Below are 20,519 nucleotides of genomic sequence, written 5' to 3'. Positions count from 1 at the left end.
CCCTTGCTTGTAAACAGTCAAATAAGTCCACCGAAAAGTATTTAAATAGGAGGAATCAGCAAATCCCAAACTAAATATCCCTTCTTAGGATAAAAGAGTAACTTTTGGAAAGAAATTCAGGAAACTACTGGGAGTGAGGAACAACCCATGTTTTCAAAAGTTCAACTTTAGAATCTCATAAATCAGCCCCCAACTACTTCTCTGACCTCATAGCCAGCCATCCTCCGGCATGGGCCCCTCCTGCTGTCTGAATACCCTGGGGCTTCTGACTGGCTGGACCTACAGCCTCCTGTGTTCCTTGTCCATATTAAACATGGCTTTCTCCCTCACGTTTTGCAGATGTCAGCTAAAATAGCACTTCCTTATTTATTTCCAGAAGAATTTTTTCATCATAACTCTTACTATATCCTGACTTGTATGAGTGTGTGCTCATTGCTTATCTTACCATTCTGGAATATTAACTCCATGAGGGCAAGGGCTTTGTTGTGTTCAGTGTTAAATTCCCAGAACTTGAGACTGTGTGGTGGACATGAAGATGAACCAACAAGATCCTTCTATCGGGACAGAGAAGTTCTTTTTTTTTTTTTTTTTTTAAAGAGAGAGTGAGAGAGGAGAGAGAGAGAGAGAGAGAGAGAGAGAGAGAGAGAGAGAGAGAGAATTTTTTTTTTAATATTTATTTTTTAGTTCTCGGCGGACACAACATCTTTGTTGGTATGTGGTGCTGAGGATCGAACCCGGGCCGCATGCATGCCAGGCGAGCGTGCTACCGCTTGAGCCACATCCCCAGCCCCCAGAGAAGTTCTTGCCTCGTTTCCTGCAGTCGTTGGCCCCAGGATTTCCTCAGCTGCAGAGAGCCCCCTGGCCAAGCTCACACCCTTTTGTGGGTGCTCCTTGGACAAGGACTGACTGAGGCAGAGGTGTACAGTTGAAGCCATTTGGATTCAACATAGGAAAACTCTGGTGAGCCATATCAGCTCCAGAGTTTCCCAGAGTGGTGCAGGGTGGGGACAGAGGCTACCAGACCTCATTATAACCCATTATCTCCCTTGATTGATCTTATATTTCCTCTCCCTTTCCACAGGTACTGATTCCAAGGACATATGAAACTACTTCCTGGAAAACCCAGAGGGTGAAAAACGGGAGAGCTTTTTCCTCTTTATAATTTACTGCTCTATTTTATAAGACATTATTTTCTTCCAAATATAAATTCCTTACTTGGCAGGTTCTTGGGGAGAATATAGCATGTTTCTGGGACTGTTTAGGGTACTGATGTGTTGAAAATTAAAATATCAACTTTTTTTTGGTGGTGCTGGGGATTGAACCCAGAGCCTTGTGCAAGCAAGACAAGCAGTACCAACTGAGCTATATCCCCAGCCCCCAACTATTTTCCTAAATCTTATATTCTAAAATAAATTAGCAAATAGCTAAACAAAAGAAAGATAATCCATGGACAGGATAAGAGATGTGAGGAAAATGAACTACATAGTGGCCTGAGATGGGGATTGATTGGCTGCTCTAAACAGTATGGTCCCAAGGGGCTTTAAAGCAAGGACTTTTTAAGTTGAGATTAAATGGTGAGAGCATCCAGCCATGCCTAAGTCTTGGAAGGGGTAGTCCATGTATGTTTATCAAGTGGAGATTATACGTAGGCATTGGAGTACATAAAGACTGGTTTTATGCAACTCTTGCCTCTAAGGAAAAAAAAAACATTTCTTACAGTAATAAATAATTGGGATGTTTACTGTAAGGGAATCTAGGTATTGCAATTATCCCCCCGATAGGACTGTTTACAAAATTTGATGCTTTTACTGAGCACTTACTATGTGCCAGATCTTCTTTTAAACAATTTTCATATACTAATAGACATCCTATAAGGGAAGGTATTATTATTATTATTATTATTATTATTATTATTATTATTATTATTATTATTATTATCTAATAGTATCTAAAACCAAGGCACAGAGTAGGTGATCTTCCAGCATCACAGTTAGCAAGGATGAGAGGTAGAAATTAAACCCCGACAGTCTAATGTCAGATCTCACACTCTTGACCTGTTGTATTACATTGAAACTTCTCCTTACTGTTCTTAGAGTTCCCTTCCTACAAGGACTTCATAAGGTATCTGTGTGTGTGTGTGTGTGTATACATATGTGAAAATCTCTTCATTTTGCAGCAATAAATATTTTTCTATGCCCATATTCAGTTCAACTATTTTGTAAAATGAAAAGCAATATATTCTTCATTAAAGTAATTTATAACTTGATGGTATCACTGTGTGCCTTACGCATAGTTTTTATTAGTCATCTCAAGAACTTGAAAGCACTATAATCAGTTATTTCTGAGGATATAATGGAGATTGTCCCAGATTTTCTTCCAAAACTAATACTTGGGAAAGGAGCAAAAATTAAACAGTACTTTCTGATATAAAACTGAAGCACAAAAGAACATAAAATTAATCACTTTAAAATTTAAAACGCACAACAAATAGTGAAAGAATATACAAATGTTCACTCAATCCACAGAGAATTTAAAAGTTTTCATGGCCCTGCTTCATGGCTCTCCAATGTCAAAGTAACTGGTATAATTTTCCACTGAATGAGACACTGTAACCTTTGCAACTTAACAAGTACTTTTTAGATTTTCAACCTCATTCATAGCGTCATAAGGCAATTTAACACTAAAGTTTACTCTCATAAGAGGATATTTGTGCTTTTTTCCTTATGTTTGCTTAAAATTTATTATTAGTGAAGAGATAACCTCAAGCTTCAACTATATCTATTTTTTTAAAAAGTAGAAGGAAAAAAGGAAGTAATAAAGCCAGAAAGTTGGGATATTTATAAAAGAATTTGTATACAATATTTATAAATTGTTGGATACTGAGAGCATTTCTGTTTATCCTACAGCAACTTATACAGTGCATACAATTTTAGAAATGTGGAGAGTGATGCTTAGAGAAGTGGAGTACATTGCTTTGGGTCACATGGCTATTAAATTATAGATGATTCAAGGCCAAGCTGCTTTGAATTCCAAATGAATACTCTTTACCAGTTTTTTTTTCCAACTACTATTCATGCCTATTGGCTTATTGGAGAGATCTTATCCAGTAGGGTCTTCTCAGTGGTAATAATCCATCTCTGTATCTCTGAAAAATTGTCTGTATAGCACTAAAAAACTAAGAGATTTTAATGTCCAAGGACTTGAACCCTTCTTTCTGTGTAGGTCTTTTAGAAATCAACTTTCACTGAGTTAGTTATGTTTCATGGAAGGATTTAACTAGTAATTTCTTACATTGCTTATGCATTTCTATGTTTTTGTTTTTGTGTGAGCCCATCTCTTAAATGTGAATGTGTCTTTGATCTATTGTTGTGCAAGAAAAAAAATTCTACCAACCTTTCAGCTTCATTGAGATACAAGTTAGTTGGCATATAATCCACTCCTTTAAAGATTATATCTCACTAACTTTTAGTGTATTCACAGAACTAAGCGTCCATCAGCCCATCAGCACAATAAATTTTAGAACAATTTCATTAACCCAAAAGATACCCTGTAGCTGACCTCTCCTAACTCCCTAACTTTCCCCAAACCTTATGTTTAAACAGCCATGAGTTTGCTTTCTGTCCTCATAGATTTGGCCATTATAATTGGAATAATGTGTGTGTGTGTGTGTGTGTGTGTGTGTGTGTGTGTGTTTGGTGACTGGTTTCTTTAATTTAGCATAATGTTCTCAAGGTTCATCTAGGTGACAATGTACGCCAGTCTTTCTTTTTTTTTTTATGAATAACATGCCTCTGTATGTATATAGCACATTTGATTTATCCATTCATTAGTTGATGAATATTTGTTTGTTTGGGTTTTTTTTTTTTTGGCTTTTACAAATAATGCTGCTATGAATGTTTTTTTATAAATTAAAGTGTCATTTTAATTAATTTCTCTTGGTTATATGCCTAGGAGTAGAGTTAGAAAACCATAAAGTAACTCTATATTTAGCTATTTGAAAAACTGCCAGATGATCTTCCAAAGTTGCTGCCTCATTTTCTATTTCCACCAGCAAGCAGCAGTGTGGGACAGGTCTGATTTCTCCACATCCTGGTCAACACTCATTATCTTTTTTATTTCGGCCATCTTAATGGGTGTGAAGTGGCATATCATGGTGGTTTTGATTTGCATTTCTTTTCTTAACATAGCTTCTAAAAATAGTAAAAGTACTTATTAAAGAAGTTCAAAATATCTACAAAGGATATGCAGCAACTAAGGATTAGAAACTAAAGGGAAGAAAAAAATCACAGTGGAAAATACACATATATTTCCAAACCTGCTTTTAAAAAATTAGAATGGGAAACTTTGTGAAGTTGAAAATTAATATTTGAAATACACTCATGACAAAATAAAAAAAAAATTATAATAAACTGTGTGATGATAATGCTGGTTCTCTGAATAAATGATATGATAACCATTCTTGAGTTTGCATAAGACATTTTACCAGAGTGAACATAAGGAATACTGCCAGATTATGATAAGTATTTGCACATAAACTTTAGGTAAATATATTTCTGAAGACGGATATTTTATACACCCGTGTTTTTGACAAAACAGCACTATTACTCGATTTCTCATTCATCCCTACTGGGTCTTCCTCCTGCTTGTGAGACAGTGTGTGTTAATGTACTTGTGGTCAATGTTAGATGGATTGATTGCAAAACTGAGAGGTGTATCAAGCAGATGATCCCTTTGTCAAGGAGCATTTAAAGTGAAAGACAAGAAAAAATCAAAAAGAAAAGGGGCTGGGATCTTGGGAAAGTGTTTATCAAGGATCATTTGACCCAACTATTGTCTTCTTTTCTTTCCTAAAATCCTAGAGGCTTATAACTGATGTGTCCATATATCCTCATTTTCTCCTTCAATCCTGATTTATGCCTATTGTCTTGATGTCATTATTAAAACCTTTCCCATTTACTCTCAAAAGGTGTCTGGAAAGATATGAAATAATATTTCCATCCTATTTATAAAAGACCTTCTGTTGTAATGAGAAATATATGAAGCAGAGCCTCTGAAATGGGAAATGTCAAACTCGGGCAGGTCTTCAAGCCCAACTCTTTTAGGTGGGAAAATTAAGGAATTAGGGAGATAAAAACTTAAGCTGAAAGGCATCACATCCATATCCCCTGCATGGGTTTCCTTAGCATTCCTCTGCTTTTTCTTTATCCCAGATGTACTTGGAAACACAGGTGTGTCCTCATGAAGGGTAACATGGGCATGGCATGTTGGAGCACAATTTTGATCGGGTCACTGGATTCTATGGATTGAAAATTGACTTACTTCCAAGCTCTACTTGGCAGGATTGAGGAAGCTGCTGATTAATATCTGCCTATCCTTGTGGAGATCTATTCAGAGGCAGGTGGACCATGGATTGGACTTTAAGCAACTGGAGTGTCTATGTAGCTATATCAGGGACTGTTCTTGACCTGAAGGATAAGGACAGGTTAGAAAGGTGATTAATTAGGAGAGCATGCTGGTAGGCAGGATAGGTCTCCCCTCCCCCAAATCCATGTGAATTAAAATGAATCAAAGATTCACAGGCCTGGTTTATGATCATAGTTACGTGCAGGTTCTTGTTGGTGATGTTAAATAACTTTTAAGATTTCCTTCAAAATATGAGAAAATATATGAAGCAAATACAGAATATGGTTTTTGGAATCTGTTGTCTACATAGCTAATTGGGTAGATCTGCTAATTGGGTAGGTCTCATTATATGGCCCACAAAAAATAATTGATGCACATATTTGAACTTCACTTTGAATTATTTCATGAAGGGTATTTTCTAACTTGAGGAATAACCCTGGACAATAATAGAGAATTTGTTTAGTAAAGGAGTTATTTCATAAGGGACATGAAGTATATTTAGATTCCTCTCTTTCATTATCAGAGAATTTTCACACATATGAATTTAAACTAGTCTTCTCAATAGATTTGACCTTGAATTAACTTTTTAGGGATAATAGAATAAAATAGGGGAAATAAGATTTTTCTTTCTACCTTAATGTTATTTTAAACTGAAGCAATCGTGACCTACAGAAATGAACAGGTGGTATTATTATTCTCCATACAATGACATAGGTACACTCTTCAATAAGAATTTCACTAAAGGATCAGGATGTGTGGTGCTCTTCTTTGTCTATAAAGCATTTTGCACTTCAAATTCCCTTGCTACCTATCTATGCTTAAAATGAAAACAGTAAATTATTAGGCTGAAGTTTGTATACCTTCTCACAATGAATCAATGAATATTCCTCATTAGTTGTACAATTGTATCTATAAAAGTGTACAGGCTTCTGTCTCATTTCCTCTTTCTTCTTCTCTTCTATACTTACATATACACTCACACATGCTTTCCAAATCTTCTGATCAAAACAATGGAAAAAGAGAGAGTCATCAAATTAGATCCTGGAAACAGAAGATGCTGAGTGTGAATTATTTTGAAATTCTATTCAAACCCCAATATACATGCATAGAGAACAAGTATCTGTGTGTTCTGTTGAATGGCCCTGTGGGTTGGGGATGTGCTCCAGTGTTGCAGTCAACATTTCTAAGCTCTGTCATGATCCTGTGCCAAGAGGACATCTGTGTGACAACTTGCAGTGTGCCCTCAGCTTGAGTTCCTGTCTTTAGTTTCAAAACCACTTTCAATGCCATGTACCTCCTGCAAGGCACTGTAACCCTTATGAAAGCACAATCCCCCAGTGCTTTTGTTGTTATTACAATTGGCATCGTAGTTCTGGTGGATTCTGGTTCTTCAGAAGACTCTAGTTTGACTCAGTGGAAGGTACTTGGGATATGGGAAGCAGAGAATGTGGCCTTCTGAAACCCTATATGCTTGCATGGTCTCAAATTATGGTTAAACCTGGGTTTTCAGTGTTTTTAATTTCTTCTAAATTTAAAGATGGGAAATATGATAAAATTGAATATTATGCTTGGAAATATTTCTCTAACATGATTCATTTTGTTCTTAGTTAACCCCGAATTTCTCAATTTGGTGTATATTTTCTAATATGACAATATATGTTACATAAAGTTGCAAAGGCCTAAAAACAACAACAGCAACAACAACAAAATAAAAATCCTGGGCCTATTAGAATAAACAGCTTAACAATTTATTATTTTAAATGAGAAGGTACAGTAGCCTTTTACCAATATTCCATTCCACAAATATTTGTTAATCTACTTACAGAAAAAAGACTCAGTACTAAAATGCTATAATGATACAACTATGAACCTACTTGAATGTAATATTTAGATGTTATCTACTATTCAGACAAATAAGTCATGTCGTGGATACAAATAGAAACTGAACGTGGCTTAATTTTTTTTAATTTTTGATAATTAAAATATAGGAACATATTGATGAGTAGACTACTTTGCTCAGCCTGATTGCATTAATTTGATGATTATACAATATGGTTATACTTGTTTCAGTTTTCATGCTGTAAGCTGGTATTGACATGATGCCTCATAAAGCAGAATAAATTCATTTTATAACTCTTGCTTTTGTGGGGACAAAGCTGGCTTCCATAGCAACGATAAATAGTTGTAATCCTCTGTTGCTAAATAGGAAAGAGCAAAATCGCATTAACTTATTGTTTCCTCTTTCATTCTTTTTTCTTAAGCCTGATATGAGCATTTTCTTTCCCCCAAACTTTCCATTAGCCGTTTTCCAACTTGCTGTGCTACATGAATTTCATACTTTTTTCATTAATCATCTCTGTCAAACTTTTTCCCCAATGGTTGGATAACTTTGAAGATTGATTTCGATCTCCTAAGTGTTAAATTCCTTCCATTCCCAGGGTTCAGTTCACAATGGTACTCACTGAAAAATACTATGTCAAAATTTGGGGCACATTGATCCACCTTTTCCGTTCTCAATTGCTTCATCTGTTAAAAAATCAAGAAGATCAAATCAGATGATATCTATATTCCCTATGGCTTTGAGTAAGCATGACACAGAACTGCGGTCAGCCTGTAAGAAATATCAACGTAGAATTTGCTATCACATCAATATTTGCTTCTGAGATATAGCAGATAGTGTAAGTTAGTCAGTAGATGGCACTGTTTATTATGGTATTATTATGATTAGAGAAGCATCACATAGAATTGCCAGTTACCTCACCTGATCAGGATGGGGGTAGGAGAAGAGGGCAGCTTGTTTTTGCAGAGGAGAACACATGGATTTCTGAGGTTAAACTGACCTTGAGAAAAAAAAATCCAGTTCATTTTCCTGACTCTTCAAAAGCAAAATTCTATTTTAGATGTTTTTCAGGGAACTATATTTTTAACACACTTCATTTGCCCCTTTCAAATTTGAAACACTTATGAAATCCTCTATCCAAATCACATCTTTTCTTCATGTTCTTGTATTTAGTCCTGAGTGAAATGCAGAAAAATTCTTTTCATTCCTTCCCTGAAAAATCCCTCTAGGTTTTTAGGGAGCATTATTATTTTACACAGGCATTTTTTCTTCCCTGGGACCTAAGAAAGACATTAGATAATGCCTTTCTGAATCTGAATGTGCCATTCATGTCACACTCTAATCTAGTAACTATAAATATGGTTAGTTATTAAGTAACAAAGACATGCAAATGCATACATACAATACACAACAAATACAACCATTTTCATTAGCCAAAAGCACATGGCCTCATTTGGAGAAAATGATAGAGCAAAATGAACAAAATGTAGTTAGTAACTGTTATGTATAGACCATTGCTTTCAACTACTATCTCTTCACCTTTCTCTTAATTTCTGCTTTCTATTCATGAATTTGAATTATCATCAAGAAAATATTTAGAATAGTTCAGAGAGTTAACCCTCCTGAACCACAAAGATCATTTCTTTTCTTTAATATTTTCAAGGAAACATTAAGCTTCTTACAATTTTGTCTCTGTCTACTATATTTTAAGTCTCTTCAGCGCATCAAATATATTTTATGTGTCATGGATCCCAAGAGTCTTATACAGTGCTAGCTCAGTAAAGACACATGAGTGCTTAGAGAATATTGGTTGGATAAATTAATTTCAGGTAAGTAAAATCAGTCATTCAGGAGAATTATCAGGAGATTTCAAAACACAATTTTGATTGCTTTCAGGACAGCATTTGATTCCCCTGAACTAAGTTTACTTACATTGTATTTTTCAGTCAGTAGTTTTCTTTGTGTTATGAACAAAAAGTGAAAAGGAGAATAAAGAGAAGCCACTAGAACAATTAATCATATATAAAGACATGTGCTTAGTTATCTTTTCTTACTTTCTGATGATTATTATTATCATTATTGGTGGTGCTGGGCATTGAACCCAGGGTCTTGTGCATGCTAGTCAAGCACTCTACCAGCTGAGCTATATCCCCAGCCACTTTCTGATTATTATAACCATATTCCTTACATGATATTATTCTATACAGATTCTCCCAGAAAAAATATTATAAGGATTTCCATTGTATTCTATTACAATTATAATCTTACTGTTTTAAATTATTTGAAAAATATGGTGTATTCTTTTGTTTCATTTTGTCTGAGAAGTTTATATTATTTGTACCTTTGGCTATTTGAAAGTGTTTCTTAAACTTTACTCATAATCGTTAACTATAGAATGGTATATGCATTGTAATTTTATTCTATACACTTCCTATAAGTATCTTGCTAAAGGGTCCTCTGTAGGAAAACTAATATTTAATTTAAAAATGCTCTTACTACTTGAAGAAATCACTTGGAGTTTGGCAATACCACTTGTTACCTATGAATATAGTTAAAATAAGAAGACATATAGTCTTTTTGAAGACAATATAAAGATGACAATATTCCTGAAAAGATTCATTAGCATTAGGGAGATGCAATCTGAGACCATCTTGAGGCATCATCACACTTAATAGATTAACCAAAGGTAACCAAAGTGGTAATACCAGAAACAGATGAGGACACAGAGAAACTGGATCTCTCACTCCTTGCTGGTGAATCCTGAGAATGGTACAGCCAATCTGAAAACAGTCAATAGCTTCTTAAACAAGTAAACCTACCCTTATCACAGGGCTCAGCTCTGACTCTGGTGGATGTTTATTCCAATAAAAAGGAATGAAATGTCCACCCGTGCAGCAACTTAGGTGAATCTCAGGGGCATCATGCTGCATGATAAAAGGCCAATCTCCAAAAGTCAGGTATTGCATGATTCCATTTATGAAACATTATTGATATGACAAAATTACTGAGAGGGAGAAAAAATTAGTGGCTCCAGAAGAAATAGATAGTGATGGGGGTGGTGTTCTAACTTTTTATAACATGTAGGATAACTATGGAAGACAATAATTAATATTTCAAAATAGCTAATAAGGAGAATTTTTAATGTTCCCAAAACAAAAAATGACATGTCTTCTGTGACAGATATGCCAAAGATGTGAACACTATGCATTGTATTTATATATTGAAACACCATTGTGTACATATATTAAATGCTATGATTACCCTATGTAAACTACACACACACACACACAAACACATACACACAACTAAATAGATATTTTTGATAGGTTTTGATATTGCACTACAGTTGTATAAGAAGGAACCATTGGGGAAAACCAAGTGGAAGATACATACTACTGTTCTATACTTCCTTTAACACTTTCTGTGATTCTATAATTTTTCAAAACAACAAAAAACCTTCATTGATTTCTTCCCATCTTGAATTGAGTTCTAAAACAGGCAATACACTATTTTTCCTTTCTTTCCTCAAAGCAATTTTTCTTTATTTTATGTTACCATTGTTCTGTTCTTGTGGGTTTCAAGACTTACTAAATTGAGCTTTCTCAGCAATGTTTTCTACTTTTGTAATGGTAAATATAATGATATGAAGAAAAAATTTTGCAATCTCTGTACTCAACTATATGGCCAATTAATACACAGAACATAGTATGTTCACTCAGGAAACAAATATGCTTAGGTAGAAGGAATATTTATTTTTAATATAAATATTCAGAATATTGTATAAACTAGCTGAAGTATTGAAAGCTAACTATTTTTAGAAATATAAATCTTTACTTTTCACAAGTTGGTTATAATCAAGACACTACCAAATTAGAACTTCCTTTCATATTCTATATCACATATTTAAATATGAACAGAAAAATAAACAGTAAGGAATACATTTTCAATTTATTCCCAATCAAATGAAACACTATACCATGAAATGCTTTGCATTTTTACTTGTTGCACAGATGTGTCTGGAAGTAACTTGACTTGAAATCTGGGATATCTAACCATAAATTATTCTCAGTGTGATGCAGAGGATATACATTTTAACTACTATTTTTACTGCTAAAGATCCTTGAAAGCACTATCCAGGAAAGATTGTGGAAATTTTTGAAATAAACAGTGAGATATTTTTCCATAGAGATACTTGGATTAGATCACAAGTTTAGAGAATAAACTAACATATGTATAGAAGAAATCTAATTACTTTATGATTTTTCCTTATAAGGCTTAATGGATCACCTCATTGGTCAAAATTATCCTTTTAGTCATTCACAAAAACTAAAAAAATTCAACATCCTCAGAATTCTGATAGAACTCCCAATTTGTTAAACATTTTTGCATATGATCACTTCCTCTAAAATATTTTCATACTTCTTTCTCTCTCTTTATATATATAAAATGCCTTAATGAGATAAGATATAAAAAGTGTCCCTGTAAGAATCTTTTTAAAACTTATTAAGGCCCCTTTCTATAAAATAAAGCAATTTTTATGTTATTACTTTTATCTTCTTCATTCCTTGGCTATTCCTATGTCCAGAAGTATACATTTGAGCAAAACTATTTCAACAAATACTTTTCCTTCCAGCTTCAAGTCTATTGTATGCTTTACATGGAGCTTAAAGTGCTGTATTGTTCTTGGAGCTGTTTCTCAGTCTTTCTTTTTGTGATATTATGTGCCCCTTAATAAACTCCATGAGAACAAAGCTCCAGAGTCCATAATCCTGAGGATAAAGTGGCTTGTATGGGGGATATTCAAGATGATTTTGGTATAAATCTGTACCCAAACCATCAAATTCCTTTAGAAGCATTAATCCAGAATATGAAAGGAGAAGAAATGTGTTGCCATGTGACAATACTCTACTTGTAGTCAAAAGACTACTGTGGTTCCACCTTCCTTAGTGTGGCTCAGCCTTGCTCACTGTAAGTGCCACCTCCATCTTCATATGCTCCCTGTGCTAAGCACTGGCCCACTCTTTATAGTAAATAATAGCTGTGTTTAGCCCTAAGCCTTACATAAAATAGAAAATGTATTTCTTAACGTAGTGACCCAGATTTCCTTTCAATGGGAAAAAGAATATCATCCCTTTCTTACTGGTTACTGGTTATTGCCAGGTAAAGTACATGTAATCACTCAAAAATCTTAAAGTAATTTAACCTACTGAATGGACATTCCACATCTCTCCACCCCCACTACTCTTAATCCGCATGCACACACACACATTACCTCCAAAGACCATTAGCTCGTGTCGTTATATAAATAGCCCTAGCTAAGAGCTGAGATCGGCACTGTGAAATAGATAGAAATATTGGTTTGAAGTCCTGTTGCTTTGGCATTTTCCAGTACATCTTAAAATGTCAGTGGTGAATATATGTTCAAATATTGTTGTCTGGCAAGTTGCCCAGGACTCCAAAAATAAGATAGAGTGAGTCCACATTTGATTAGTGACTGTGAAAGTGCCATAAAGCTTACCAGTTGGTTCTTGAGTCCCATTATTTAAAGTCACCTGACTAGTTTTTCAGTTGTCAACTCTATCATTGTCCTTGCCTGACACCCAAAAGGTGTGTCAACACAGATGGACCCAAGAATTCAATGAAGCACTCCCTCAGTTTGTCAGTGAGAGGAACTCACTGTGGCTCCCACACACATCCTCTGGTGGATGGGCACTCCAGGATTCCATACCCTCATTTGCTTATTCATCTTGATCTGATTTTGTTCTGTATACACATAAATGACTTGGAAACTCTCAGCATGGCTGCTAGAGAAGTAAATCAAAGGGCTTCTTATGCCTGAATCCAACTTAGATCTTTTAAAGCAACAATTGAACCTCTTTGTCTTGCTCTGCTAGGATACCAAGGATACAGCACTATTTCCAACCAGTTCCCTAATTGAAATCCCTACAGAATTGTTTTTTTAAAGTAGTTAATAGGTTGAATAAATAAAATTACATAGTCTCAGCATCTTTAGGAAGTCATAACAGGTTGAAATGGAGTTAGAAATGTTTTTTTTAGCCCATATATTACAGAAAGAGATTAGCATTTTTGAAATTAGATTGTGGAAAAACTGACACATGAGGTTACTGAAATTCTTTATATACCTGAAGATATATAAATTTCTGCACATACACAGATGAAAGTCCACAAATTCTTTGTTAGGACAGTCATTTTGGGCATGATACATTGGTATTTAAAACTCAACTTCAAATTTATTATGAATTTGTGCCACTGGTGACTTGAAGCTGTGACTTTGTGATCAATCTCAATTGCTTAGGTTAAAAAAAAAAAAGATTGTTTACATGATTTTTTGGATATTTGCTTAGGTATGGGAATTCAACCCAGGGATGCTTAACCACTGAGCCACATCCCTAGTTCTATCTATTTTATTTTGTGACAGGGTCTCTCTAGATTGCTGAGGCTGTCCTGGAACCCCTGGAATTAAAGGCATGTGTCACCACACACTGCTTGGTTTACAAGATTTTTCTTTTTAAAGAAATACATGTCCTCATAAGACAAATCCTTGATGAACAGGTAGAAAGTCTGATAGGTAGGCATAAACTATTTTCAAAATTCTTTTCCTGAAGATCAGATTATTTTGAGGTTATGGAAATCATATTATTCTTTTTCTTTCTTTCTTAAGATCATTTTTTGGTGCATCATAACTGTACATAATATTGGCCTTCATTGTTACACATTGGTACATTCACATAACCTAATTTGGGTCAATTAGATTTCCCAGTACCTTCTCTTACTCCTTCCTCTCCTCATCTCTGGAATTCACTTATTATCATCCCTGAGAAGGACAAGAAAAAAGGAAATAAATTGTTGGATGGCAGTTCTTCAATGCCAAGGATCATTGAAGGTATTACCTACAGAGCATTGCTTCAAAATTGGGGGCAGAGAAGATGAAGCTACTTTGGTTAACTGTTGCAGAGTTTGATCAGTTCAATGGATTTTGGACTTGGAATATTTTGCCTGTCCTAAATAAAAGTTTTTCAAATGGACAAGCTAACCAGCAAAGCTGCTCCAGTCCCTTCTGTCCAGTCTAGTATTTTTTACTCTGAGCAAATCATCCTAATGTTCCTCCCCAGCAACTGAAGAAACAAGGATTCATGATAAACATGAAAGAAAACTCCACTTTTGATATCATTTGATACTCTCTTCATGTACATAAATTGCTAAAGGTTTGCGATAAATTTTCTCAAATAATATTTCATCTGTGCTCATAAAAAGTATACACAGTTTAATGTGAGACCAAATAAAATCTAGTGATAGACATTAATAGCATATCTCCAATAAATATTTAATAAAAGGCTAGCAAATTCAGGGTCTTTAATGAAACTTTAATAAAATTTATGAGATAAGGAAACTGAAAGCACAATATTTCCTTAGGAACTCTTCTGTTTGGCTTTATCTTGTTTACAATATAGAAGGTTTTTATAAGAATGTGGGGCATATGAAATCTTCTAAGGCTCTCTTGGTGTTTTCTCCATTAAACCCCTTGTCTTAAAAAAATCTTGAATTTATATAAATCTTTGTAATTTTCAGAGTACCTGTATAACATTTTTCTCAAGAATGCAGTGAGGTTGCTCTTTCCAAGAACTCTTCAATTCTGAAATATAAGAAGTGTGTTTCCCAGCATTGAAACCCAAAGGCTCACAAAGGAATGAGAAGATCATATAAGAATCTCTCATGACAAATCTGAACTCTGCTTTTCCCAACCATATGAAGCCTATTATAAGAAGATCCCAAGCAATTTGGCAAACCAAAGCAAAATATATGATTTGATAGGAGTAAGCCATGTGATGTTGCAGGAAGGCAGATTTTATTGCTGAATTTCTGATTGTATCCTCCCAAAAGTTATTCCATGAATATCATGCAGGAATGTAACCTCCAAAAAATAAATAAAAAAGAAATTTAGACTTAAGAAGGCTGCATAATATTTGCATGTTCATGCATTTTTACCACACATCATACCTTCATATTTGTTCCTTGCTGTGATGTGAAGCATGGACTTTCATTTTTCATTTTGGCTTAATATGTTATCACTTAATAATAATTCATTAATTTTAAATAGAACTAAAAATTCACCTAATGACTCATGTCTTAGGGATGGTTTAAAAAAAAAGTAAGTTCACATTTTGAATCCTAGAGTATTCCCAGAGTTTCGTAGAATTGTTGCAACTGATGCTGGAAGCTTTGAAATAAAGCAGAAGGCAAAGTTCTGTGGTTTGTGACCCTTCCCCAAAGTATATAAAATTGATAGACATTGAATATAAATAAACAACTATGCATCATTGAATTTTTTCCTGTCACTAAAGTGCTAATAAAGCTCAAGGAAGTGTGAGTCCCTTGGTCTACAGTACAGGAAAAATAAGAAATTTAAAGACTTGAGTTACATAAAGTTTCTGATAATGTACTTAGAAGGTTATCAACTTAAAAACACAAAAAGAGAAATGTCATCATTTTCCATAGCATCTGGAAACTTTCCATAGGTTGGGAACTTTACTATCAGAGCTCATCAGTTCTCAGACATTTATATGTTTTGAATACTTAGCCAATCTGAGATTGGGATGCATCTTCTAGTTGTTGTCTCAGTGATTTTGTTCATGCCTAACAACTGATGGCATCTTAGTTTTGGTAAAATAATGTAAATGTTTAGGTGAAATAAAGAAAGGAAAAGCTGATATGTGTAGCTACTGGGTGTTTTGTGTTTCCCTTTTTTATCTTTGTAAATTAAGAGAAAAGATAAACCAAAAGTTTCTAGCTTAAGTTAGGTAAAATCAGGAGACAAATGTAGATTATATAGCTAATACTTCTCTGCCACCTGTAATTTTTAAAACCTCTAAGAGCATTTTTATTAAAATTAACTTTATTAACATTTATATTAAATTATATAGTTTATATTAAATAATTTGATCTATATTAAATGTTATTTAAATTGACTTTATTAAATTGTATTAGTTAAATAAAATTTAATGTATTTTTAAATATGAATCATACTTTAATAAACAATATCAATTAATGAAATGAATTTAAATCAAATAATATTAATAAAATAAATTTAAACAATATTAATTAATAAAATAAATTTAAATTAGGTTAATTTATATTAAATGATAATATCATTTATATTTAAAAATTTATTAAATTTTATTTAACTTAATTTTAATAAAAATGTTCTGAATGGTTTTAGAAACGACAGGTGTCAGAGAAGTATGTGCTATGCAATCTGTTTTTCTCTTCTTTGATTTCTCCTACTTAAGCTAGAAACTTCTGATTCATCTTTTACCTTAATTTATAAAAAGGTTGTAACTACTCTTGTTTGAAAGCTTTTCATCTTTCAAAAATTGATGTTAGCTTATTTCTCTCCCCAACTTTTTTTGATCAAATGTTTTAAAAAATGTGTTGATAAGCATTATTGTAGAGCCCCCAAAAGTATGTACATAAACAGTCCAGGTATTTAATGATACATTCTTACTAATTAACTTTTCCATTGCCAATGGATCTTGTGATTCCACTTTGGGGTTGACTCATAAAAATACTCTTCCTTCTGGACATATTTAACATCTAGAAAACTGAATTAATGTGAAGTGACTTTTGTATAGAAATGGAAATAAGTAAAATGGATAGGGCTCATAGAATTTGGATTCAAAGCATCTTAGAATTTATGCACTAAACTTAGTGTTCAGGCCCTCCCCAATGAAATATTCTTCTGGTAGTTGTACAACATTATCTTGGATAAACTAAAGATTTCACAACTTTTTGCAACATCACAGTTGGGTTTCATATACTCTAAATCTGAGATCTTCTTCATCTGGGTTGGATTTTTCTTCTTTCTTGTTATTTAAATGTATAATTTTTATCTTAATGCCATTAAATTTAACAAATATAATCATTTTTAAAAAAAGAGTTTGGAGCTAATTGTTTACTAATGCTGCTCTGTACAGTTGCTCACAAATGTACAACAGAATTGATGACTGGTGATGATTAACTGCTACATTGGAACAAAATTTTTAAGCACAAAGTGCTACAGCCAACAAAACAAATTTTTAAAAAAGTTCTATAGCAAAAAAACACAACAACAACAACAAATTACCTATTAGCTATATACCTATATATACCAGCTTATTTTCTTTCTCTTTTTGTCTACAAATACAGAGTTCTTTTCCAAAAGGCCATGATGTAAAACATCAAAAAGTATTATCGCTTCTTTAAAGTGCTAAATATTTAGAAGATCCTGGAGTAAAACTCTGGCACTATTGTCCGGGGACACTGGCAGTGGTGTAAAGGTGGGCATGAAATCTGCGATGGGTTTAAAAAGAGGATGCCCAGGTCCACCAAGTCCAACTTCAGCTAGGTTACTAAGAGGCACAGCTGCAGAACGTGGATTCCTGTTGGTGCTACTGCCAGCTCTGAATTCGGGTGCATCTTTAACATTTCCTGGTACATTTATACCTTGCTCTCTCCTTCCTGGTGAGTCTAGACAGTCCATGGAGAAATGGGAGAAAGCTTTGGTGGTGGGACAGAGGGATGAGATTCTGTTTCCAGAAATTTGAGAAAGAGTTCTGAAAAAGAACTGTTAAGCACAGGTTGTTGATTTGGTCTCAAAGGTATGTTGGGGACACTTTTTGATGTCCCTCCAAGCCACTCATTCACTTGGTAACACCACCATAATCTTCATTCAACAACTGCTCCATTTCCTCTTTTGGAATGTTCAGGATGCTTCCCATCAAATGTAACACTTCACGACTTTTGCCTTTTGGTGTCTGGAAATGACCAATAAAAAGGTTTCTCATGAGGACTTTGTCCAGTTTTCCTTCTGTGCTGTTGACCAAAGTCGACAATTTCTGTTGTGCATGGTCCAACATTTCTTTTTGGAGCTCGTTTTGTTTTTTCAGTTCTTCCATCTGTTCTTCCTTGAGATCTAAGTCTTCTCTCAGTCTGGAAGCAGAATCCAACATAGCATTTGCTTCATCCAAACGTTCCTTCAATGATGATACTTCTCCTTCTAGCATTTCGGCCTTGTTCTTCCATTCAGCTATTGACTGTCTTTCTTTGGCTAATTCAGCAGAATGCAAAGCTTTCTCTTCTTCTTGTAAGTGCTCTAGAACCCTTTTCAGGTTACTTGATGACAGGGCACACTGCCTGACTCGTTCCTGGGAGAGCAAAAGCTGCAGTGCATTCTCATCCCTCTGTTGAGAGACCAGACTCAACTGTTCCTGCAGTGACTCTATCTGCACAGTGGCTTGGTGACTTGCCTTAGAAGATGCAACTAGCTTTTCCTCCAAGAGTGTGACTTTCTGTCTCAGTTGAATCTCTTTGTCTTGTGCAGCCAAAATTTCCTGGGTGTAAGACTCTTCTGATTCCAAGAGATGGCTGCGTAGCCTTTCTAGCTCCCGGTTTAGGAATAATTCTTGGTCCTGTAAGTGTTGAACCTCCTCCTGGAGGGCACAGTTTTCCATCTGCTCTTGTTTTAGTGCTAGGATGACTTGGTTTTGTTCTCGCTGAAACGTAGCTGTCTTCTCCTGCATTGACTCAACTGCATTGGAAAGCTGGCTGAATTCCCCAGCTTCTCCCTCTTCTTTTGCTTCTAACAGTTGCTCAAAGGCAAGAGCTTTCTCTTTCATTGACTGACATTCCATTTCTTTTTCTTGCAGCATCTCTGATAACTTCAAGTTTGTCTCTTGCAATGCTTGATACTCCCTTTCCTTTTCTTTGCATGTTTCTCTTATGTTTTCATTTTCCCCTTTGAGTGTACAAGTGTCCACTTCTAAAATCAGTATTCTCTCCTTTAGCTCTCTTACTGTGTGCTTCAACAACTCCTTTTCTTTCCACAGGTCATGTTTTTCACTGCCACTTTCTACATTAAGGCTTTCAACTTTGGTCTCTGGAAAAATATCAGATTTCTCTGTTGGAGCATCGCGTCTTTCTCCAGGCAACTGGGCTTTTATTTGGTCAATAGTTTTCTGCAAGTTCTTAATCTCCTCCTCTTTTTCTAAAATTAACTGGCTATGTGCAGCATTCATCTGCTCATATTGGTATTTAAATTCATCCATTTCCTTCTTCTGCTCCTATAAAGATTGAAGTAGTTGCATTTTACAATTGACAATCTGTTTGTTTCTTGTTGTGATAAAAGTATGTCACTAAAGTCCATGTCATCATCAGGAAAGGCTGAAAAATGACTACTGATCAGGGAACTGAATGGAGCTGGTTCAGTGGTTGTTGGTACACCACAAGCTCCTGAAGGTACTGATTGAGCAGCTGCCTGTAGTTGAAACACTTGATCTTGCAGTACAATCTGTCTTGCTTTAAGATGGCTGATCTCTACCTCTTTCTGTTGCAGTTGATTTTGGTAACTTACAGACTGATCCTTTATTTGCAGCTCTGATGCTTCATGCTTTTCTTCCAGAACAGTACAATACTTTTTCAGTCTTTCATTCTCACATATTAGTGTGGAACCAGTAGCTTCAATTTTCTTTCTCCAACAATGAGGAAAAGCTGCTTCTAGGCCTCCAAAGCATCCAGAAGTATTTCCCTGGTGAAGCTGGAGATAATGCCAGTGAGGGAAGCCAAGCTGCTCCCCACCTGACCCAAGAAGTGGCCTAAGCCTGAGCTCAGGCCTCCAAACCAAGACCACATAACCGCAACTTCAGTGATCCATCAGACCAGCTCTGAAAACCACATCCATCACCATCCACTTCTCTGCCCCGAACGTCCTCCAGTGTTTCTGGTGTCAATTATGACCCAAGGGCTCAGAATTCCTCACAGTGCAGGGTTCTTGGGGCTCTGCCAACACCAATCATCACTTCCTACCTGTAAAGGTAGAAGCCTGTCCTGGACTTTGACCAGGGACTGGCAGCCAGTAGCACACTCAACCCCTGCAGGGCCTCTGCTTCTTCCCTGCACTTGCCTGTCAGCTATTGGCTCACAGGATTGGGCAGGGTTGGCTGGGAGGAGCTAGAGATACAGGAAAGTGCTCTAGTTTGAGTCCAAAGGCAGTGTGCTGTGGAATCATGAAGAATCAAAGTTGTAGATGAAATCCAAAGGTAGTTCACTGGAGAGTTCCCTCTTGTCTGGGAGAGGTGGACTTCTTGTTGCATTAAGTTGCATTCAGTTGACAAGATCTGGCTCCAATACAGAATGCAATCTATAACTAAAAGTCCCCTAATTCAAAAGTAAATCTCACCCCATAACACCAGCACAGACACACCCAGAATAAAAGTTGGCCAAA

The 20,519-nt window shown here is 35.2% G+C and overlaps 1 protein-coding gene across 1 annotated transcript in view; it reads right to left on the bottom strand.

Moving 5' to 3' along the window:
- Positions 1-17,507: 17,507 nt before the first annotated feature.
- LOC308650419 (thyroid receptor-interacting protein 11-like) overlaps positions 17,508-20,519 on the bottom strand; it is a gene marked incomplete at both ends in the record, with an annotated part of 45,518 nt that continues 42,506 nt past the window's right edge. The window contains 3 exon segments of the mRNA XM_081296437.1: positions 17,508-17,786; positions 17,789-17,943; positions 17,946-19,359. Of these exon segments, the coding sequence (XP_081152563.1) occupies positions 17,508-17,786; positions 17,789-17,943; positions 17,946-19,359 (1,848 nt within the window).

This window comes from Spermophilus citellus (assembly GCF_964194105.1).
Source record: "Spermophilus citellus genome assembly, chromosome: 5".
NCBI classification, from domain to species: domain Eukaryota; kingdom Metazoa; phylum Chordata; class Mammalia; order Rodentia; family Sciuridae; genus Spermophilus; species Spermophilus citellus.
Note: the sequence above shows the minus strand (reverse complement) of the source record. Positions and strands in the feature narration are given on the sequence as shown.